Source organism: Manacus vitellinus, unplaced genomic scaffold (genome assembly GCF_001715985.3).
Source record: "Manacus vitellinus isolate BGI_N305 unplaced genomic scaffold, ASM171598v3 scaffold_14_pilon, whole genome shotgun sequence".
Classification (NCBI taxonomy): domain Eukaryota; kingdom Metazoa; phylum Chordata; class Aves; order Passeriformes; family Pipridae; genus Manacus; species Manacus vitellinus.
In genome coordinates this window covers 390,485-413,878 of record NW_021939063.1, presented here as the reverse complement: position 1 = coordinate 413,878, position 23,394 = coordinate 390,485, and the positions used below count along the sequence as shown (strand labels likewise).

General features: G+C 42.1%; 1 protein-coding gene across 3 annotated transcripts in view; it reads left to right on the top strand.

The window, feature by feature from the left end:
• IFT122 (intraflagellar transport 122) overlaps positions 1-22,651 on the top strand; it is a 31,753-nt gene extending 9,102 nt beyond the window's left edge. For 2 of the 3 annotated variants that reach the window (XM_018068770.2, XM_018068768.2), the window contains 18 exons: positions 347-484; positions 1,201-1,365; positions 2,269-2,466; positions 4,041-4,181; positions 5,870-5,923; positions 8,166-8,327; positions 11,155-11,321; positions 12,209-12,380; positions 12,941-13,043; positions 14,573-14,713; positions 15,722-15,819; positions 16,720-16,820; positions 17,980-18,145; positions 19,116-19,227; positions 19,664-19,792; positions 20,627-20,706; positions 21,361-21,525; positions 22,205-22,651. In XM_018068770.2, the coding sequence (XP_017924259.1) occupies positions 347-484; positions 1,201-1,365; positions 2,269-2,466; positions 4,041-4,181; positions 5,870-5,923; positions 8,166-8,327; positions 11,155-11,321; positions 12,209-12,380; positions 12,941-13,043; positions 14,573-14,713; positions 15,722-15,819; positions 16,720-16,820; positions 17,980-18,145; positions 19,116-19,227; positions 19,664-19,792; positions 20,627-20,706; positions 21,361-21,525; positions 22,205-22,294 (2,382 nt within the window). In that variant the 3' untranslated portion in view covers positions 22,295-22,651. The remainder of the gene's footprint in view (positions 1-346; positions 485-1,200; positions 1,366-2,268; positions 2,467-4,040; positions 4,182-5,869; positions 5,924-8,165; positions 8,328-11,154; positions 11,322-12,208; positions 12,381-12,940; positions 13,044-14,572; positions 14,714-15,721; positions 15,820-16,719; positions 16,821-17,979; positions 18,146-19,115; positions 19,228-19,663; positions 19,793-20,626; positions 20,707-21,360; positions 21,526-22,204) is intronic. The other variant, XM_018068769.2, reaches the window with a different exon arrangement.
• Positions 22,652-23,394: the final 743 nt, after the last annotated feature.

Genomic DNA, 23,394 nt, shown 5'->3' with positions numbered 1-23,394 from the left:
TGTGCTGTGCAGCACTGACATGCTGCTGGGCAGTTGCTGAGGCACAGCTCAGGTGGCTCTGGTTCACTAAAACTGTCTGTGTAGTGAATTTGATAAATTAACACAGAATCCAAGGGAACTTTTTGGTGGGAGAGAACTACTAGAAAAAGATTGGGAGTGTTTGGTTTTGTTTGTTCATAGCATTGGAAAACCTTAAGGAATTCACCCCGTTAAATTGACTATTCGACTGTATGATTTTTATATGTAAAAGTAGGCACATCTGCTGGTATAGGTATAAACGTAGGACATCAGATACAGATTTCATCTTCACCTCCAGGCTGTATTTTGTATCTTGCTGTGTCCTTAGGAGAAGAGATTGCAGTGCCTCTCATTTAGTGGTGTTAAAGAACGAGAATGGTTGATGGAATCTCTTATTCGTTACATTAAAGTAATTGGAGGACCCCCAGGAAGAGAAGGCCTCTTAGTTGGCCTAAAGAATGGTCAGGTAACACATCATGTCTGGTATGTGTCTTCACTGCAAATAAAATCTGTTCTGTGCTCCTAGGGGGAGATGTTAAAAGCAGCAGGCTGTTTTACAACCTAGAATTTTGACACAGTCTTATCTTGGGATTAAAAATTAATTACTTCTGTCTTTCACATTCTGTGACAGTAAAATTAATACAAATGTTTAATTTTGTCTGAAGTCTGTGAGTTGTTAGGATGAACTGACAACAATTGCATACTTGTTGAACTGAGAGCACGTTTGCCTTTGGTGGGTGTTGGGGGTGTGTACAGCTCTCCTGAACACTTGTGAGAGTGTGGGTGTTCTCAGGTGAAAGTGCTGTCTGCTTCACACACCGGGTGGCAGCTGGAAACGTCAAACTGGAGCTCTGAGGTATTGATAGAGAGGAAGTTGAGATCCCGTGTGTATCTGTTATATATTCCTGTATTAATGTAACTGTTTAACTAGTGGAACATTAAGAATCCAGGTGTGTAGCATCTGATTTATTTGTATAGGCTTGCAACCTAGAGCATGTTGTGGCAGCCAGTCTGCTCAAGAGACCTCAAACTGGAAGCATTTACTTAATCTTAGCACACAGTTTGTCTCTGAAAAAAACTTGCAATTGCACACTTTAAACAGCACCGCAATTTGTTCTGTTACGCTGTTTCTAGTTTTAGGGACAAAAATGGGTGGAGTGACTTTGTTTCACACCTGTGTAGATCCTGAAGATCTTCGTGGATAACCCCTTCCCGATCGTGCTGCTGAAGCAATCCACGGCCGTGCGCTGCCTGGACATGAGCGCGTCGCGCAAAAAGCTGGCTGTGGTGGATGAGAACGACACCTGCCTCGTGTATGACATTCATACCAAAGAGTTGTTGTTTCAGGTAAAAATTAAAAGCCGTTGGGTTTTTTTTAAAGGTGGGGCAGGAGGGCAGGAAGTAATTCCAAGCACAGAACATCCTTAAAGTGTTGCTGTGCAGAAATTCATGTAACTGTCATTTAAACTATTAATGGCATGTTGTAGGATTTGACTGTAATCTGTTTATCCAAACCACCCTTTCAGAGGTGGTAGAGAGGTAATGAGAAGACAGGAGATGTATGTGAGCAACAGCTGAATAAAAAGCACTGAGACATGTGACCTTTTCAGTTTCATTTAGAGCTCTCTCTTCTTTCCCTCTGAAGCATTACAGTAAATGAGCATTTTGGTTTTATCATTCGTACGAACAGAATTAAAGTCTAAACATCTTTGTTTGTCGTGTATTCTTAGGCTATAAAAGGAATCATGATAATGCTCCCTTCATTGGCGGTTTAGCAGTCACTCATTAATGTTGCTTAAATGTTTTCAGAGCACACTGGATCGCAAGTATGGAGTGCTGCAAAGATAGGGTCTGTAACTTCCTTTGTGTAATGAGCAGAGAAATGATCAATTAAATCTGCTAACTAGCAGATTCCATTATTGTGGAATTTGGTTTTATGTTCTACATTTTGATAGTAGAGATCATTAGTAAATGAATATATATTATATTCATTATATATTACATATATATAATATATATATATTGAACATACATTAAAGGCAAGACAATTACAACTGTGTATTAAAATATAAAATACATCCCTGTGAATCTGTTTAGGAATATACTAGGCTGTAGGATATTAAAAATGGAAGTAATCAGTGTATATACGCACCAGGCTGTCTTAGATCAAACATTCTAGCTGAAGGAGGCATATTTCTTAGGAAAGATGTGATTGCATCTGTTGTAATCCTGAGTTGTTTTGCTCACTAGGAACCCAATGCTAACAGTGTGGCCTGGAATACCCAGTGTGAGGATATGCTTTGCTTTTCTGGAGGAGGATATCTCAATATCAAAGCTAGTAACTTCCCTGTCCACCAGCAAAAACTGCAAGGCTTTGTTGTGGGTTACAATGGCTCCAAGATCTTCTGCCTTCATGCTTTCTCTATGTCAGCTGTTGAAGTTCCGCAGGTAATCCTTTAATCTCATTAAGTGTTGCTTTATATCTCATAAACATGAATGTTTAGCAAGTGAAGAAGCTTTTCTGAGATTTTCTTGTATTCCATTACTAAAATGATTGCAGTTCACACTTTCTTCATTGTTATTTAAGTTATATTGTGTGATCTATTTTATTTTTGTTTCTTCAGCATTAATTAAGATAACTTCCTTTTTGCTGTTGATAATTGTTGTTTCCGATTCTCCCTTTCTACTTGCAAATGCACATAATCTCATTTAGTGCAGGCCTTACCTCCTTGAGTATTTTTACTGTATTCTTTCTATGTAACTTTTCTCCAGTTGTAATTTCATTTTTCTTATAAGCACATCAAATACTGTCTTACTGTTGCTTCACCGAGACGTGTTTAGGCAATATTTAAACTGTATATTTTAGTCTGAATATATGGTACATGAGTAGTCTATATTCTAAATTTATGGATTGCCTTCCATAAAATGCTGTTTTCTGTGTCATGAGAAGCAATGGAAGGGTCTAAAACAATCCAAAAGACAAAACAAAGAAAAAAGGTTGGGCAGGATTTGCTGCTGAGGGTCAATGCAGGAGGCAGAATGCCCTGTCTTGTACTGACTGGTGAACAGGTGTGTTACAGACTCCTCTGTCCCCTGAGGCCCTATACAGGTCCTTACCAAGGCTCTTGTCCGCAGTGGTGGGCAGCCACAGGGTCACCAGGCCTGGAACACTCCTGTCTGCCTTTGGCACACTGCAGAATACCAAGGTGCCTCAGAAATATTGTGCAGTGTCACAGAGGCAGCTTTTCCAAAGCTATGCTTTTGGAGGGAGGGAGTACCAAAGAGTGTACAATTTTCAGATAAATTGATAAAAATAACATAAAAATCAGTAACATTCTGCTGTGGCTGCAGACACAGGTTAAGGTAGTGGTGCTGCAGTGCTCCCTATTCACTCAGAGGGTCAAACTGTGTCAGCAGACCCACATCCATCTGTGTGTGTGTCACCATGCAGCAGTTGGCAGTTCCCCTTTTAAATTCCCTTTAGGGCAGGTCCTTGAGGGCCTGGGTGTCTTCTGGGCTTATTAGTCACAGTCTTGGTAGAACAGCTTTGTCATCAGTGTTGGTGCAGAAGGGTTTTACTTCCCCGTGGAGCCTCTTCCTGTGTGTCTGGATGTTTCCAGGGATGCATCACACCAGGCAGTGGTGCCACTTATGCATGCTCTTGACCTTTAAGAGTACACTGCTCCTCCTTTGCTCTGCTTCCATAGTACATAGTCTACATCATATTTAGCGTGTCCAATGCCCTGAAGAATTCACATTCTTTACTTTCTAGAATGCAAGGAACTGAAGATTTCAACATGGATGAGTTTCTAATGTAATTAACCCAGCTTGTCTAAATATGATAATAATCACCCCAGAATGCTATTCTGTCTGTATACAAAACCCAGATGTTTATTCTCCGGGCAGCTTGTAATGGTTGTGATTAGAATATGTCTTTTTTTTCCCAATGTATGTAGAGAATTTCACTAATATATCTCAGTATTATGCTTTCTAATACATGTTTTTTCCTTGGCAATCCTCAGTCTGCACCCATGTATCAATATCTGGAACGAAAAATGTTTAAAGAAGCCTATCAAATTGCGTGTTTAGGAGTGACTGATGCTGACTGGAGAGAGCTGGCCATGGAAGCCTTGGAAGGGCTGGAGTTTGAAACTGCTAAAAAGGTAAAGCAGTTATTTACTCATTTAGTAGAAAGCTTGGGTTTTACATTTAGATATTTATATCTGTGTATGTGTATAATGTATGTTTTATGACTGGAATACAAGTGGTGTTCCTGGGTCACTGTCTTGCTTGTGTCTAGTGTGTTTGTTGTTCCACAAACAAATGGGTTTGTTATATACTCAGGATGTTGAGATGACGTTCTAAAATGAAATCTAATGTATCTTTCTAGGTAAATACCATGTTCTAGATCAAAGTGTTCAATGCAAAGAAAATGGTTTCAACTGGAAAATGCGTTAATGAATTTAGGGAAGCAGAACTGGAAACAGTTCAGCAGTGCCCACCGGGTGGCAGCAGAGGATGCTCAGCTGGCTTTGTCTCCCCACCATCCCCCGTGCTATAAACTTGCCCTTTTTTTTCCCCCTAAATATTTAATACAACCTCAGTACATGTTCGGAGATTTCTCATTCTTTTTTATCTACCCATTAACGTTCTGTGAAAGCAGTGGTGATGAGAAGGCATCATTTCAGTCCTTTTCTGCCTGGCATGCCTTGCTTTGGGGAGTGGTCTATGAATGGGCATAGACTAAAGAATTAAGTTTTCTATGGCATAAAATACTTCCCTATTTTCTTTCACCACCTCTGCTCAAATAAGAGAGGGCGAACTGAGTTCAGTGTCATGAATATTGTATGAAAGACAAAACACTAAAAATACACCATGAATGGCCTGTAATGATAGGCATCTTTTAATAACGGATTTTTTTAAAAGGAAATTAAATGCTTTTTTTTTTTCTTAAGTGTAGGCATCAGAATAATTCCAGTTTCATGGATGGCTTTATGCAAATACATACACTTAAAAAGAAATTTTGAGTACCTCCTTGGAATTCTAAAGTAGTGCCCTCTTAGAATTAGAGCGGATTAATTCGAACAAAAGCAGCTTCTTGACTTTAAAGGCTTTCATAGTTCCTAGTCCGATCCGATGTAAGCAGAATATTCTGTGCCTCCTTAAGCATTAGTTTGGTTGGAAGACTTGACGTGCAGCCCAAAGAGTTAAAGTTCTGTTTTGTGATGCATGTCAGGAATAAGTGCTGAGCTGCTGCAACTCGCACGTGACTTTGCCACTTGAGACTTTGAGTTGCACATTTATCTCCATTTGCAGAGATATTACACTGTCTTGCAGTACTTCTGTCGTCTTCTTCCTTTCCTCTCTCTGAGCTCCTTTCACGCTGGATTTTGAGAATGGTTTAAAAACCAGAAGTATGTGCAGCAGGCGTTGACAATACGATCAATTATGTGTCCTGCCTTGTAATACTTTCCTGAAATTTCCTTGTCTGTATCGCACCTTGCATCAAAATGGAGAAGCTATCAAATAGCCAGAATAAAAGGATGTCATATTTTAATTACCACTTTGTATTTCATGGGGGACTGACACACTCAGCTCCTAGTCCCTGCTGTGCTGCTCCTGGTCAATGCTGAGCTGTTTGGGTTGTACCTTGCCTTGTTTACTGCAACGACTCCGGACGCAGTTGTAGTCAGAGCCCTTCAGGTTCAGGACTGCACAAACCCAAACCCAGCAGAGTTCTGCCTGTCCTACTTGCATGAAGACACCTTGATTCATGCCTAACAGTATTTGGATTTTTCTGGCTTTTCAAGCTAATGTCTTTTATTCTTTTTTCTTCTATTATTTTCAATAGGCATTTACCAGGGTACGAGACCTTCGATATTTAGAACTGATCAGCAGCATAGAGGTAAGAGAGTGTTCAAGATGGTGTATTTTCTTGCACTTACTACTGTACCAAAATCAGTACTTTCTGGTTTGGAGGGACTTTTGTTTGGATAGTGCTTCTGACTGTTGGAGATGTGTTTGGAGTGAAAAATCCTGATTAGCAGAGGTGACTCAGGTTCCAGTCATAGGACCAAAACTCCATGGAATGAGGGTGTGGGACAAGAGCTTCTGAAACTGTCTTCAGGAAAACAGGAAAAATGTTCAATATTCCATTAATAATTGGTAGAATACTACTGTGCTGACAGCGCTTAGTACAGAATACTTCATAAATGTGAGTTCATTAAGCCTTTCCCTACCCCCCGGAGGTAGGTAATTACTACTATCTCCTCTGTGCAGAGACAGAAACAGGCCCAGAGAAACGAAATGACAAACTCAGGGTCTCATGACAAGTCTGTGACAACTGGAAATAGAATTTGGAATTCCACACTTCCATACTGTGCTCTAATCCCTCCTCCCTATTCTTTTCACACTTCTTGATAGAATTTCACCCAACAATAACTGTCTGTCATGAGCACTTGAAAAGACATGGATCACCCTTGTCCTGTAAAGTTGGCTTGATAATGCTTAAAGATCTGCATGGAGATGGCATAAAGAGAATTCCTCTTTCTTGTGCTAAATAGATTTACACCTTCTCTGAAAGGATAGAATCCTTGTCTTCATGTCTGCAGAACTGTCCTGCTGCTGTCAAAATGCCAGCTGGTTGCTGTGAACTTTTCTCTAACACAGGACAAAGTTCTGCATTAGGAGCCCCTTTTTTCTGTTTGTTTTTTTTTTTCTTCTCAAGGGTAGGTAGGTGAGAGTGTTTTCTCACCAGTACTAACCTTTCTTTTCCACATATGCTTCTCCAGATCTGCATCTATTGAGGATATTCTGGATTTGTCATGTCATATTCTGTTTAATGAGAAAGATTCCCCATGTAAATAGGCATAAACTTACTTTCAGACTTCTTGAAAATGCTCCTTCTGCAGTAAGTTCTACACCCTGCTCACTCTCTCCTGTGGTGGATCCGATTCCTTTTAGGGCTTTTAGGGATGTAGCTAAGCACACATGTTCCATTAATGTGATGGCTTTCCCTCAGTAATGACACTTTTTTTTTCTAATTGGTGACAGCAGGAAATATAGCTGCCATCTCTATCTGGCAAGATTCTGTGGAGTCTTTAGAAAATGGTTTAACAAGTCCTCTGATTATTTGTTTAACCAAGTTTTTGAAGAGAACTGTCAACACCAGCCCAGTGTCTGCCCAGTCAGTAAGTGTGACAAGGAGGAGAGATGGCTCATCCCCCTTTGGCAGCGAAGGATTGAATTTGGATGCTCGTGGAATGCTTTTCCCCTTGCGTGCAGTTTTCTTTAAATTCAGTCCATAGGCCATGACGTGGGCTAACAGCAGTAATAATTTTGTCCCAAGCAGGGTAGTGGTGTGTGTCCAAGACACAGGATATGGCACACACATGAAAACACACACACTCGCACACGTGTGCGTGTCTGTGTCACAAGTCCCTCGCGGTCAGGTACTGCTGTGCTTTGAGTCATGTGAAGGGTTCTCAGTGGCACTGCCCACACAGGAAGGGTTCTCCATGGCACTGCACACACACTGCCCCCGTGGTCCCTTCCCAGGCAGTCAGAGCGAGCAGTTCTGATTAGCAGGAGAGCATGTGCGGGTGCTCTGGAAGCGACTGCTGCCGACATGAATCCATGAGCTCCTGGGGACAGTGGAGGTGACACTGGTTTGTATTCAGAGGCAGGTTAATGTACTTTCTGAATCTGCTTATTGCTGGCAATTATCTCCCTGTTTGTCATCCCACCCGCACATATTGTTAATTTAGCCAAATTATATGCTAGTGAGTTTGTACAGGAGGAAACGAGGAGCCCATCAGATGCCTTTTTTAAAATAGCCTGGCATAATGATAGCATGTGTTCATTTTCCTGTGTGAAATCAAGAGAAGTGATTTTTCATCACTTTAGTTTGTATAGTGACATTTAATTTTGCTCTTCCTAATTTTAATTAAGAAGGGATTTAATCCTTTAATTATAAATTCACAAGAAATGTAGGAGAGGCATAATTATGATATCCCGTTACAGGTTTTTAATTATTAATAGTTAAAATCTAAGCTTGAAAGTGTAATTCCTCAATGGCTATTTCTCACTTAGGTGCAGGTCATCTAGAATATTTTCTACATCACTCTTCAAATTTTCTATTTTCCCAGGAGCGGAAGAAACATGGGGAGAACAACAATGACCTGTTCCTGGCAGATGTTTATGCCTACCAGGGAAAATTCCATGAGGCAGCGAAGCTGTACAAAAGGAGTGGCCATGAAAATCTGGCCCTGGAGATGTACACTGACTTACGCATGTTTGACCACGCGAAGGTAGGACGTGGTGCCTGGACATTTACATGCAGAAATATTGATGTACCTGTAACTGTTTTCAAAGTATGATCCTACAAAAAGGTTGGATGAAATGTGGGCTTTGAATTTCAACCTTGTTTTCTCAGTTAATTGATTCGAGTTTGTTTGGCTTATAAGGGGGGAAATGTCTCTGGCCTGGGTGTTATGGTGGCATTTTCCTTCAATCTGCTACCGGTGCAGCAGATTGTGTTTTGTAGAGTTTCAAATGTGACCATGGAAATTCAGGGCTTTTCATTGGATTTTTTTGTTGGACGCCACCAGTGGTGACTCTTTCAGTGTGGTTACATGATATTATCTGCAGTAATTTTCCTTTTTTAAAAACTAAGAATTTTGTTTTCATGACTCTTTTTTCCCCATTATCTTGCTCAAGATCTCTTTTTGTTTGTTTGTCCTCCAAAGATGATAAGGTAGTACCTGTGCAAAGTGGAGGGGAATGCACCATGTGTTTAATTCACTTCCATATTATAATAAAAATATTTTTCTGTCACAGCAAGTTCTATATTAATGCACTTTATAAAGTGTATAACATAGTAACCTGGAATATTTTTGTTTACTACGGAATTTTATTTCAAAGATTCAATGTCTTGGCTTTTTTTTTTTTAAACTCTGTTGCCATGTAGAAATAAATTGAATATGGTTCTAAAAAGTGATGTTTTTATAAGGTGATAAGAAGCATTACTTGGCTTTTAGGTCTTCTATGGTGTCTTATCAAAATCCCTGAGAATGTACGCACTGTTTAGTCTCATTCATCACTCATCAGAGCCTTATTCTGCCCAGTCCAGGACAAAGAATTCACCATGACATGCATAGAAACTGTTTTAGCACAGATTCCCCAAGCTATGCTACAGAGAGATCTTTTTCTTCTGAGAGCTCAACAGAAACACTTGTGGGCTTTGCTGATGTAAGCCCGACTTCCGCTATTTTTGGCTGCTGAGTCTTTGTTAGCTTCAGTGTTTTGGCTCCTCGTGAACATAAATGTAATTCATAAAGAAAAATGTTCCCATAAGTCTTCGTAAGAATCTTTTAATTCTTGGCTGTAGTCATGTCTATATTTAACCAGCAGAGAGCAAGAGCTCTCATGTTCCCTGTCCTTCAGAGTGACTCCATGCAGAGAAATTCAAGGTACTCCACAGCACATGAAGGCAGCTTCTTGTGCAGGGAATGCACAGGAAATGGAAGAACTTTTAAAACCCCCTTGTTTGCCAGTTATTTATCCAAGGAAAGACACATGGGGGAGGGGGTTGTTTTTCTGGTGTTGTTTTCTCTTAATGTTGCCAGAATTATGCGAAGGGACCCACAGAACCTGGTTTCTGGTGCTGGGCTTTGATGAGGTCTGGATGGAGGATCCAGACTGGAGGCAGAGGTTGGGAGTCCTTTGATATCTGGTCACAGGCTCATTATCACAACACCAGATCATTCATTACTGACAACTCACAAAAAACTCTTTATACTGTGAGAAGCTGAGCTTTTGATTTTGGACTTATTTTGGTGACGTAAGCTGGAAAACAAGTTGTGCCAAGGAGGCTGTTTGACTTCTCTCTTCACTCCAGTTTTCCATATTTAGATGCTATCAGGATACCTCTGTGGCTGTTCCCTGGAGCAGGGTTGCTGCAGGATATAACTCTGCAGCTCAGTTAGAGCTGGCACAGGTGGGGTGCAGTTCTGTCCCTGGCCCCTGGCTGCATTGGGGAACTGCTGAATTGTGGTGGTGGAGCAGATGTGATGTGTGCATGCTCCTTGAGGGGGGTTTTGCCCATTTGTTGCCTTTGGTTTGGTTTCTTTTAAACCTCAGTCAGAATTTGCCAGAAACCCAGAGGCTAAGGTAATTTTCCACTCTTTTCTTACCTGTCATTTCGCCTCTATTCTGATTTTTCATTTAATAGGAGCTATTTAATGGATAGTAGCCTATTCTGTTAACAGACAAAATTACCCTTAATCAATATTCTGGTGTTGAAGTGTTTTGGGTTTTTTTTTCCTGACACATGATGTGAACCATATGGTGCCAGGGCTTCAGTATTGGCAGAAGAAGCTGAACTAACTAGTAGAAATATTTTCAAAATGGTTGTTATCACAGAGTCCAGGTTTGCATTCCTTCCACAAGTCCAACCAGTGCTTCAGAGCACTCTCACTTTTGAGCAGCTGTCATTCTGTCCTTACAAAAGAACTTTTTTGATATATTGAAATATAATGATCAAGTGTCTTTGCAGAAAACAAGATTTCAGCCTTTAATTTATTTGTGGTGGGGCATCCTGATGCCAGTATATGATTAAGTGCGTGTGCTGTCGTTCACTGAGCATGGGCTGGGACTGGGTCGTCTTTGAGAATGAAACTGTACCTGCTTGGCTTGCAACAGAAAATCTGAAACTTGGAATTAGTCTGTTAGAGTCTTTAGAGTAGGACTGTGTTTTGGGAAGGCCTGTTCCTGACAAGCATGCAGAAATCATAACTGCTATCCACTTAACCAGGCTCAGCAGAGAGTAAGTGGGGACACAGGAGTTGTCTCTGAGGCACCTGCATTGTCCTCTGGGCCTGCCCAAAAACTCCTGCTTTTTTTTTTTAATTGAAAACTGTCTAAATGGGAGACTTGCCATTGTTTCCTCCCAGACATGGGGCCTTGATGATAAGCTGCTGAAGGCTGGCTCAGTCCGTGTTGCTCTCTATGCAGTACTTCTGTCCTTAGGAGGCATCATGGTATTCATTACAAAAGCCTTTGTGTATTTTAGAGTTTTGACTGTAACAACATTTGTAACCAGAAGGTAATGCAGACTTTTGTATTGCACTGTTCCAGGATTTTCTGGGATCTGAAGACCCCAAAGACACAAAGATGCTAATAAAAAAACAAGCAGACTGGGCCAAGAACATCAATGAACCAAAGGCAGCAGTAGAGATGTACCTCTCTGCCGGGGAGTACATGAAGGCCATAGAAATCAGCGGGGACAACGGCTGGGTGGACATGTAGGTTTTGTGTCACCTCAGAGATAATATAAGAAACCCTCCAATGAGTTATTATTAATTCTGCATAATTTTAAAATAAGACAAAATATGTTTGGTATCTGCCTTTGTTTTATATCAGATTGAGTATTTGAAGCACATCTAGAATTAAAAATGTTTTAAAAGTTGCATATGTTTAGAGTGAAGGGCCATAAATATATTACAAAAACAAATGTATTACAGCAGTGAAGAGTATGTATGGGTTCATCTGCAGCATGAGACTGTCTAAAATAGAGATGCCTCCAGCTTCAGTGATCATCACAGCAGTGATTGTACCTGATAGCCCATTGCTGCTGTTTTCAGCTGTTCAGGATAGTCATCTAGTGGGTAGAGAAATCACCTGGAGCACCGAGTCCCCCGAAATTCTGGGGCTACTCCTGTCACTGGTCATTTCTCCTCGATTTGCAGTAGGTGACACTTTGGGTCATCTGCTGAGCTGCCGTAAGATCTTGGCCAGGCTCCTCTGAAAGGCCCCTTGCCTCTGTTTTGCTGTGTGTCACACAGGTGGTGTTTATTCAGGAGTCTCTTGCTCAGGTTAGGGTTGGGAAGTGTTTCCCATGTTACTTAATCATGTAGGACATGCTCCCTTCTGTCTGTCTGCACAGCTCTGCACAGAGTCCGAGGTATGGACTTGCACACGTGCGTGAAGAGGGAAGAAAGGGGGTTGAGTTTGTAGAAGGAAAAAAAGGCATTTGAAACATTTACTGAAACTGTTTAAATGGTGTTGCATGGTACTACTATTACACTATTTATTAAATGTTAGCTGATTAAAGGTGAAGTTATGACAGTAATTAAAAGGCAAAGCACGAAGGCAGAATCTGAAACATCTGCCTTCTTTCTGCTGGGTCCAGGTTAATTGAAATTGCTCGAAAACTGGATAAAGCTGAGCGGGAGCCTTTGGACAAGTGTGCCTTCTATTTTAAGCAACTCGATAACCCTGGCTATGCTGCAGAAACCTACATGAAGGTTGGTGACCTGAAAGCATTGGTCCAGCTCCACGTGGACACTCATCACTGGGAAGAAGTAAGTGTGCCCTTGATTTCTGTGTTGAAAACCTCTACTTCTTAACTGTCTCTGGTTGCAACAAAAAAGGAGAAGAATGTCTGGCTACACCAGCACGGTAGTGAGGGAGAAGCAGGGAGGGAGGCTTCTGTAGAAGGATTCTGAGTATTTCAGTTAATTGTGTATGCTAGCATGTGTTTGGTGGTGGTGTGGTTTTCTACAAGTGAATCTAAATTGCATTTATAGTGTTACTTCTATTCCTTTAGAAGATGCATTCAGTAAAAATAAAAATATTTTTGTCTCTTGCTGTGAAATCTACTAAATTTCCTAGATAATCACTTTCAAGTCTCCCTGTTTCAATTCTGTTATTATGCTTAGCTTCTTTTCTTTTGTTGTTGATTGCTTTTTATTTTAAAACACATTAGTTTCATACTGGAGAAAATATGGATTACACTCTCTATTCTGTGTATACTTTATTGTGAATTTGCTTAGAGCTGAAGGATTGATCCCATGGAATATGTAAACCCTTTAACTGTTTAAAGCATGTAGTATTCTAAGAATGAATTTTTTACTTACCTCAGGCATTAGCTCTGAGTGAAAAGCATCCTGAATTCAAAGATGATGTCTATGTCCCTTATGCCCAGTGGCTGGCAGAGAATGATCGATTTGAAGAAGCCCAAAAAGGTGAGAATGGCACTGACAGATGACTCCACATTTGTTCCATACTTCTCCAATACAGAATATGCAGACTCTTCCTTGGAGAGTTTCTTATCAGTGGGATTCAAAACCAAATGTAATCCATGTTTTCAAACTGGTCTTAAAGTAACTGGAAGTCTCCTGATTTTATAGGAAAATGTGATGGATCTATCAAAAATAATGGCATCTAAATACAAGTCCAGATTTTCTATCTTCTTGTATATCTGAGTGTGGCACGTAGCAACAGTATTTGGCATGTAATATGAACTGTCTTAATATCATTATTACTGTCTTAATATCATTATTATCCCACTAGAATTCGAAATATGGCAGCCATCTTTATAAACCTGAGTGGAAAATGTAATTTTTCCTTGTCTTTAGGTACCATGGGATTTGTACAAGTAAAATTTACCTGTTTCTTTAAGGTTTTCGTGGTTCTTGTTAGGTTTATGAAATTACCTTTAAACAGAACTGGCAGCTTTCCATCTTGTGGACAGACTGTAAACTGTTCCAGAGGCAAGGAGCTGTTGCAGTGAGCCCTGTGTGGAGGCAGCAGGGTTTCAGTGCAGCACCTTTGCTCAGGTGCAGCTCCACGTGACAGGTGCACCTGCTGCTTCCTGAGCCAGCTCACATGCAAGTGTGAAACTGCACTGGCTTTAAGGGCCCAGGTGGGGAACAAGCCAGGCCTGATCCATCTCCACACAAAACTAGGCTGTGTGTCTTGGCACCAACACTTTGAGCACCTGGTTTAGGGCAGTGTGGTAGTTTGCACTCTCTAAATGCAGGTTGTAGTCTCAGTTTGCTCCACAAAGCTCAGTGCTGCTGTGGCTCAGCAAGTGTAGGTGCCCAGAGCTGGGTGAGCTCAAGATCCTCGCGTGGCTGTGTGAGGTCTGAGCTGAGCTGGCTGCACTCAGGGGCAGCTGTGCTGTGGGGTTGGGTTTTTGGGGGTTGGTTCCCCCTCAGCCCCATCTCTTTCTATGAAGACTGTGTTTGTCAAATGTGTGTTTGCCAGGTGAGAATTCAGGATGTTACTGTGTGCCTCAGATAAAGAGGTGCTGTTAGTAAATGACAGAAGGATATAGTCTAAGCTGTACTCTTTCGAAGTATCTAGCATTACACACCAGAGCACTAACTTCAGACATTAATTTATTGTAGTTTTGAGTGAAGGTGTGGTTTGCAGTGTTTGGAGATCTCTGTTGTTTGTAGAGAGATCTAATCATCACAGTATTTTCCCTCTTTTCTTTTTAAAAAACCCCCAGCAACCAGCATCATGCACAATCTGTGAGCTCAAGAGCTGCTGAGACAGTGCAAAAGCCACAAAATACCTACAGATGCTTCTCATGTTCCATTAGCATCGCTGCTTTCAAGGAGGAAAATACCACTGTATAATCCCTTTTATCCTGCCCTGGATAGACTATTTGATATGGACTGAATAGACTGGTTTCAATTCAGAAACATTAATTTCCGTTAATTGATATAATTGCACTGTAAACTTGTCTTTGTTTTGGGTTCTGTAGCGTTTCACAAGGCTGGCAGGCAGACAGAGGCTGTGAAGGTGCTGGAGCAGCTCACGCACAACGCTGTAGTTGAAAGCAGATTTAATGATGCAGCCTATTATTATTGGATGCTTTCTGTGCAGTGCTTAGACATAGCCCAAGGTAAGTCACTGAAGGGAAGTTTGTGCTTGTTACCTTCTCATGCATGTAGACAAACAACTCCTGCACTGATAGCATTGCTGCCACAGCTTCACTGCTGGGTGTTTTGGTCTGGGTTTTTTTAATGCTATGCATAACCCGGGCTTGTGCTATTTTTGTAGTCCCCTAGTTTTCCCATGTGCTCATTTAAAACAGATAAACAAACCAGAAACGTCAGCAGGCATAAGGCTCCTTCTGAAATCTGGCTGGGATCAAAACTGTGCCTCCTGGGACCAGGTATCCTCCTGCACCTCCCCACCACACCCAACGCCTAGAAGTTGACTGGAGGGTTCATGTGCTAGTAAATAAAAGATTATGTTGGAGAGTAAGATACATCTAGTGTCCAAACTTAGGTTGGTGAGGTACTTTACAAATTATTTCTGCCAGCAGTTAAAGCTCATTGTTTGTTAGCTGTCATCTTGTCTTTTGAATGTGTTTCACTGGGAGAGAGGTGGAGCCAGCAGTTAATAGGTGTACTTTAGTGATAATGAATATAAAAGGTTGGGAATACTGCCTTTTGCTTGGTGCTCTAAGTACCTTTGCTTTTCATTCAGCTGATCTGTCACCCCTCAGATGTTTGAGATGCACTCCAAATGGCTTAGTAGTGTATTTGATGTTTGTGAAACAAGTGTTTCAAAACTAATTTTATTTGTAAACTCTGGAGTTCTGGAGGAGGTTTCCAGGGATACACACCTGGTGCTTTCTGCCTGTAGCTCAGCTATAGCCCCTGGCTGTGTCAAACCACTGACATACTATTCTGTGTTTTGCCATGCTTGTTTTAGACCAGAAGTTTGCTCAGAAAAATAGCAAGTCTGTGCAACATGTGGTTTGTGTGGATAGATGGGGCACACTTGACTTGGTACATACCTCCTCTGGAAGTGCTGCTGCTAAAATCATAACAGGCTGTTTTCTTGCAGCTGAGTCTCATAGACTCCTCTGGGAGACTGACACCAAATCCTTTGCCTCCCGCAGAGAATGAACAGCAGAAGACTGAAATGTTGCAGAAGTTTCATCGCTTCCAGCATTTGGCAGAAGTTTACCATGCCTATCACTTCATTCACAGATACACTGTAAGATACTTACTTTAGAATTGTGTATTTATGCTTCCTGAGCTTTTTTCTTAGGGAGTCCAGAAATAACTAGGACTTTTCAGGCAATTAAGTATTGAGTGTAGATCAGTAATACTGTATAGTAACTTTATTTATTTAACTTTACTTCATTATACAGCCTTCAGCTGTACATTCTGTAAAAGAACTTGTGTTGCCTCAGCCCTTCACAGCTGCAGTGCAGTTGGAGCAGGGCTGTACCTGACTCTGGGAGCAGTTGCTGTGCTGATGGCTGACCTCCTGCACCCAGCCTTTTTGATGGTGGTATCAGTTTGGTCCCACAGTGACCCAAGCCCCTGCTCCTGCACAGACCAGGGTCAGCTTTTCCCTTAGTCATGGGAAAACAGGGTTGAACAGAGGAAGGCACCCTAGGGATCCCCAGCCTAGGGCTTCCCACAGGGTGGTAAGTGTGTCAGTGATACCTCCTCACGAGTGAGGAGTCCCTGCTAATTACAGCAATTACAGTCATGTTGCCATCGCTGTTGGTAAAAATATCTGTTGTAAAAGATTTGAGAACGTTTGCTCTGTGCCCTTGCCCAAAAGTCAACTCTGTGCTGTAGAGTCTTTGCTGTTAATCTACTTCAGACCTCACAGCGCTGGAGACTCTGCACTGTAGCAGTGCAGCCTGGCCTCATTTTTAAATAACCTGTTAAATGTTGTGGTTTAGCTACACGGATCTTTCTGCATGTATCAGGCATGAGCTTTGGTGATAAAGACATGCAAAATCCACTTGCTATATTCTGTCAACACCTCTTTTTGCAACAGCATGAAAGAAATGCAGTACTGGAGATGCCTCATGCTTAGTGATGTGAGTTGTTTGTTTTCCAGCTTAGAAATGTTGTGTCTGTGTTTTTCATACCACAGGAGGAGCCTTTCAGCTTCAACTCGCCTGAAACCCTCTTCAATATTTCCAGGTTTCTGCTTCACAGCTTAACAAAGGAGACTCCTTTGGGAATCTCAAAAGTGTATCCTTCTGATACAGTACAAAATCTAGGAATTATCATGTGAGATACATGAAAGGAATAACTGCTATTGGTCCAAGGAAGGGATCTCCTAGAGGGAATCTTCAGTATCAGCTATTGTTGTCATTAATAGGATCTGACTTTTGTCCCTAAGCAATAAACAGTATCTTCAAACCATTGTATGCTGAGCCACACTAGCTTTTTGTTGTTGATTTTTTTTTATTTTCTTTTTTAATAGTTTTGGAAAGCTGTGCACATCAACTGTCATGTAGCTCAAACCACCCGCCCAGTCTGGTGTGTCATCTGTTTCAGAGGAGCAAGTTCTAGGACACCAGTCACTGCCACAAGATGTTGGCTTTGAATCTCAACAGTATTGTTGCACAGACACTGAACTGAAGCACGAGGAGGGGAAACCCAGGAGCTTCTGCTTCTCATGAGGCTGGTGTGTGCTGTCTGTCAGGCCAACATCTGCACAGCTTTGTCAGTGCACAGTGAATCTCTGGAGAGTGCTCCATGATTGGGCTGTGTGAAATGCACCTTTCTCTCAGAGATAACCAGAAGGTCACTGGATGCCAGAGGAGGAGAACTGATCATCTTGGTTGCACTTCATTTCTGGCTTTGGATGGGATGTTAGATTTCCTTTTCATAACTTCCTCACTTACAAATGTATAATCTTCCATAAAGTCTTGGATAACGAGCCTTGTGATCAGTAGATCTGAACAGCAGTTACTGTTTCACACTGGTGAAAGGGAAGGACAACCCTTGGTCAGTGGCATGGAGCCCACTCTTTCCAATCACATCAGGTGTATTTACTTGGTGTCAGTGGGTTACTCGTGTTGTAAAGATTTTGGGTCTTTTTTTGGCTTGGCCAAAATTTATGCACCCCAGAATTACTAAAATGTTGCAGATGGAGTCAGAATATTTAACCACAGCAATGTTTATGTAGGGTCAGTTCCTTACCTTGCTAATAAGTGCCCACAGGCGTTTTGATAGTCCTTTCACACATGTTTGTAAATTAAGCTCTGTAAATAGATTTCTCTGGGTAAACCTGTTTGAAGTCCTGGTGTTGGATATGCTTCATTGCACAACTTCTCTGATTAGACAGAGTATTGCATTTTTTCCTAAATGCTGTATGTATTTTTATTCCTTAATTAAATTATAGCAAGACATTACTTGCCCTGGCAAAGCAGAGTAAGGCTCTTGGTGCATATAAACTGGCTCGTCATGCCTATGAGAAACTTCAGGGACTACATATCCCAGCCAGGTTCCAGAAATCCTTTGAGCTGGGCAGCCTGACAATCCGATCCAAGCCATTCCATGACAGTGAAGTAAGTTGTAATGTGTTTCATGTTAATCATTAATATGTGGCCTAATCCAAGAATCCGAGTTGCCGTGTGCACAAAAAAAATCTGCAATATATTATGCATGGCTCTGTCACATAATTGTATTTCTGCTGGAAACACAGTCCTTTTATTGTTATTCTTCAGGTCAGACTTCCTTCTGCTCCTGAGAACAAATTAAAATCAGCCCTTGCTTTGTAGGCAGCTTCCATCCTCCCTCTCCTCTCTTGCATCCACCTTCCCCTCTGTCTATTAATTCTTTCAAGCCCTTTTCTCCCCGGTCCACACGCTATTGCTCCACAGTTTTTGTCTCTCTCTCCAGCTGGAGGTCACTTTCATTTGTCCTACTCCTAACACTCCTTCCCTCCTCCCCTCAACCCTTCAATGACCTTCCTTCCTTAAGTCTTATTTTAACACCTTTTCTTCTTTAACTGTAGTTTGGCTCTCTGCAGTGTTCTATAAAGCCATGTTTCAGGGAGTACTCACTAAAAATAAATTGCATTGTGCCAGTGAACATGCACCTGGCCTCCTGAAAGAATAGAAACACACTCTTAAGAACTGCCTAATATAACTGTGCTGTTGAAGAGAAATGAATTAATTGGAGAACCTAAATTTGACCAAACCTTAGAGCAAAAAACTTTGCTTCAGTAACCTTCTCTTTGGCTTCTTTTTGTATTGATTTGAAGCAGTTTTCTGCTTCTGTTACTGCAAAAGCAAGGTGAAAATTTAATTGTTAGAATGGTGAAGACAGCTATTCTTAATGTGAAAACTTGCTGGTTTGTTAAAAAGAGTAAAGCTTTTTTAGATGTTGAAGGATCTGATTTCACAGCAGTGCTTCTCCAGAGTGGCCCTGGCGTTGTATCGGTGGTGTCAGCCGAAGGAGCCCGTATGTAATTGAAAACCAAGAGCTGAGGATGTGCCAGTCTGCAGTTACCGTGTTCTCAATGTGTCTTTGCAGGAGCTCCTGCCCCTGTGTTACAGGTGCTCCACCAACAACCCTCTGCTGAATAACCTGGGGAACGTCTGCATTAACTGCAGGCAGCCTTTTGTCTTCTCGGCCTCCTCCTACGGTGCGTTGGGATGTCCCATTTGCTCCTGCTTTGCAAGTAGATAAATGTTAACAGAATAGACTAGTGCTTAATTTCTTCTCTCTGCAATGTTATTTGGCCAAACAAATGTTCCCTTTACTGTTGTTCAGTTTGAGCCTCTTGTCCGGGGGGCTGTTGGATCTCACTGCAGGGTGCGGGTGCAGCACAGCATTGCTTTATTGCCAGACACTGAATGCATCGAGTGCTCTGTGAATACTGACACAATCCTTTCAGAAGTTCAGGGGGGTTGGTTTGCTGTAATTATATTTTATTTAGCTTGTTTCATGAGAGCAAGTGGGCAGAACACCACTGTCATGGAAGCCAGAGGCTATTCATTGCTGAAGGGGCACAGTATCTGCTGTGAGGCATTTCCTGAGTTCCTGCAGGTCAAACACTTCCTGCCTTTCCCACTCTTTAGAGGTGCTGCATCTGGTTGAGTTCTATGTGGAAGATGGCATCACGGATGAAGAAGCTGTAGCTCTCATTGATCTTGAAGCTCCAAGAGTGCGTAAAAGAGAGAATAAATGGCAAGAGATGATGAGTGACTGTATCCTTTTGATTAGAATTGGTTTCCAGTCCTTATATAGGGAAAAATTAAACAATTTGGAATTTTTTTCCCCGCTTAGGTTTAAACCTCTCTTTTTTTGTCATATGACTGATGTGAGTACAATTACATTGTGTTTCCTTGTTGCATTAGTATAACAACCAAAATATGGTCTAACTAAACCTAATGTTGTCATGAAGCTTTTTCATCAGGACAGTTTGTTTCTAATCATGTGAAATGTTTATTTTTAACAGTGGAATGCTATGCTTTACCTATTCTGTGTGAATTGCTTTCTGTAAAGAATGAGTGGAATCTGGAGTGCGTTGCTTCCAATAACAGCTTCCTTTAGAGGTTACCTTCTCTCAGCCAAGGGAAGCAGCATGGACATTCTTCATAGCTATTGCTGTTGGGATTTGGTTTGAAATGCTTTGGCACCCAGAGCTCCCAGTTGCTGTGGGGGCCATAGAATATGAGGTGCAGAGTGATGCACAAGAACACACAAACTCTGACTGAAGCTGCTCAAAAATGTCCTTTCAATACATTGCTTCCTTTGCTCCGTCAGGAAGGGAGGCAGAGGTGATGTCATGCCTGGCTGTGGTCAGTCCCGCTGTTCTACAGCAACTGCAGTGATAAAATTCCCCAGTCATTGGGAATCCCAGCAAGGTCTTCTTGGTATTTTCTGTAATGACCTGGGCACTGTCACAGTTTGAGATACTGTGGAGCAGCAAGGGTACTGGTCCTGCTAGGGTGCTTTCATACTGATTCTGTGAGTGCTGGCTATGGTGAGTACAGCAAATTTTACAGGAACTCTTGTCCTTCCTTAAGAAATGCATCCAGATGGCCAGAGTTTGAGGCTTGATGACAGTACAGATATTATTGAGGATGATGATCCCTTTACAGCAAAACTGAGCTTTGAGGTAAGAGCTTTACCTGTACCTTCCAGTTGTTTCTTTCTTGCTACCAACAGAAATTATTAGCAAACTTTACTTTACAGTCCATGCCACTCTTCTGGTGTGCATCTGGTACAAAGACGAGAGCTGCAGAGCAGGAGACTGGGAGGATAGCACTTGAGAGGGAAAGGGATTTACCAGTTAGCTCCTCTCTTCAAAAAACAAAACAAAACAAAAAATCAAAAAGAAACAAACGAAGCAACAAAATCCACACAAAAACCCCAACACAAACTCCACAAAACAACAAAGATGTTTGGAATTTTGTTTTCTCGCCATGCACTGGTACAGCAGAGCTGTCCCATGGGGTACAAGCAGCACATCTGTAGAGCAGGCCTTACTGTGAGGGTTTCATAAAAACTATGGGCACGGCTGTTATTTCCAGGGAATTGCAAAGGGATCCGTTGAAGGGATAATGGAAGCTCACTGGAACCAGATGTGGCTGGATGCTGCTGTCGCTGAAGGTGTTGGTGACACTGACAGAGAGTTTGGTGGGACAGGTCCTGGGCCAGTCCTACATGAGCATCTTCTGCTGAATTTTACTTTGCTTCTTACAACAACTTATGAATCCTCAAAGGGCCTTGCAGTTGGTAACTGCAGTTCTCTCAACCTGCTCTCCTGCAGCAGGGAGGCTCCGAGTTCGTGCCGGTGGTGGTGAACCGCGCTGTGCTGCGGTCGATGAGCCGGCGGGACGTGCTGGTCAAGCGCTGGCCGCAGCCGCTGCGCTGGCAGTACTACCGGTCCCTGCTGCCCGACGCCTCCATCACCATGTGTCCATCCTGCTTTCAGGTACTGTTTTCGTGGAGAAGTTTAAAAACAACCCAAAAAGCCCTATCCAGAACCCAATGGCTGAAACGATGCTAATCATCAAAACCTCATGCTCTAACATGTATTCAGCAAATTCCTGATTGAGGTGGTAGAGACAGAGCAATGAAACTCCAACTCAGAGCTGTGTGATGCACAGAGCTACCTTGGTAGTAGCTGAATTTGAGAAGTTGTCCTGACAGCAAGTCAGAGCCTCTTGAGCAAACCTTGGCTGACCAACAGAAGCTGGTTTGTATTTATTTACTTCTGCTCTGTCTCTGTGACTTGGAGCCTGGTCTAGCAAGAAAGATCAGTCAGTCACTAAGTTATCTTGTGGTTCAGCCCTGCTCCAGCCTCACTCAGGAATGGGTTTTTGAAATGCTGGAATGCAGTCATGTTTACTTACACAGAAATTGTCTAATTGTTGTCCTTCCTTCAAAAGTAGTTAATGGGTTTGTGCCTCCTCAGCAGCACTGGCAGAGGTCTGTGAAGTGCTCACTGCTCTGTTCCAGCTGTAGCATTCAGGCAATTGAAACGGAGAGAACCAATCTCTCTGATGGTGGTTTCAGAATATTTGTGCTGTAGAGCAGCCATTGAGCTCAGATTGCACTTTTTTTGAGCAGGGCACAGGCTAACTTGTGCTAAATCTGTTTCTAATTAATAGATGTTTCACACAGAAGACTATGAGCTCCTCATACTCCAGCATAATTGTTGTCCGTTCTGTCGACGGAGAAGAGATGAGTCAAACCAATGAAGGAAACCAGTCTTTCATCTCAACAACAGTCTCTCCTCTTGGCTTGGCAAAACACTTCTTAGATCCATAAAGCTTTCCTAACGACTTAGGAAAGTCAGTCATCTTGCTCTATTTTGTTTGTAAGAGTTGAAGACATGTAACTATTTTTTTAAATTAAAATGTGTGTTGTTTATGAATGTGCTTTGCATTTCCCAGGCAAGCAGCTGAAGTGCCACAGAATTTTACAGGAATGTTTCTAGGGTCAAGTTCAGGCTTTAAGTAATTGTTTTTACTCCAGATTGTGTTAGGATTTGATTTGCTTCTTAATACACACCTGTTATTGACAGATCTTCAAATAAATGGGACTGTTTTTCACTACTCTTTGTCTTGGAATTTGCTATAGTGCTCCTGCTTCTGATCTTGAATTTCTTTTCCCTTTCTATTCAATTTAGGCAAGAAGAGATTTAAAATGTAGAGCCCTTCAAGTGTAATCTGTAGAGTTCCAGCTGCTCTTGGCACTGGGGGCATCTCACAGCCACCCTGGGGTGGGGGATGGTTCAGTCTCTGTGGAATTCACCTGGTTAAAGTGCAGGATGTCAGGTTGTGCATACCTGAGCATAGCTCTGACCATTCCTGAGCTCCCACCATCCCTTGGCCATGGTGCTGCCATGGAGGGGTGTGCTAAGGGAGTGCTGCTGAGCAGGGTGTCCCCAGCACTGTGTCAGTCTGGAGCTGAGGGCGAGCCACCTGTGCAGGTGGGAGGACACGGACCTGCTGCCTTCTGCTCCAGCCCCTTGCAGAGGCACGAGACACGGGGGGTCAGTCCCAGGCAGCTCCTATGTTGGCTCACTCTCCCCACAGGACTGGGCAGGAAATAGGAGAGCAAAAGCCAAGAAACTCCTGGGTTGAGATAAATACAGTTTAATGGTTGAAGCAGAGCTCTGTGTGCAAGCAAAGCAAAGCAAGAAGGAATTTATTCCCTGCTTCCTGGAGAGCAGGGCTCAGCATGAGTAACCATCACTTGGGAAGGCAAACACCACAAACACAACATCCTCCCTTCTTCCTCCTTTCCCTGAGCTTTTATTTTGGAGCATGACATCATCTGGAGCGGGACAGCCCTT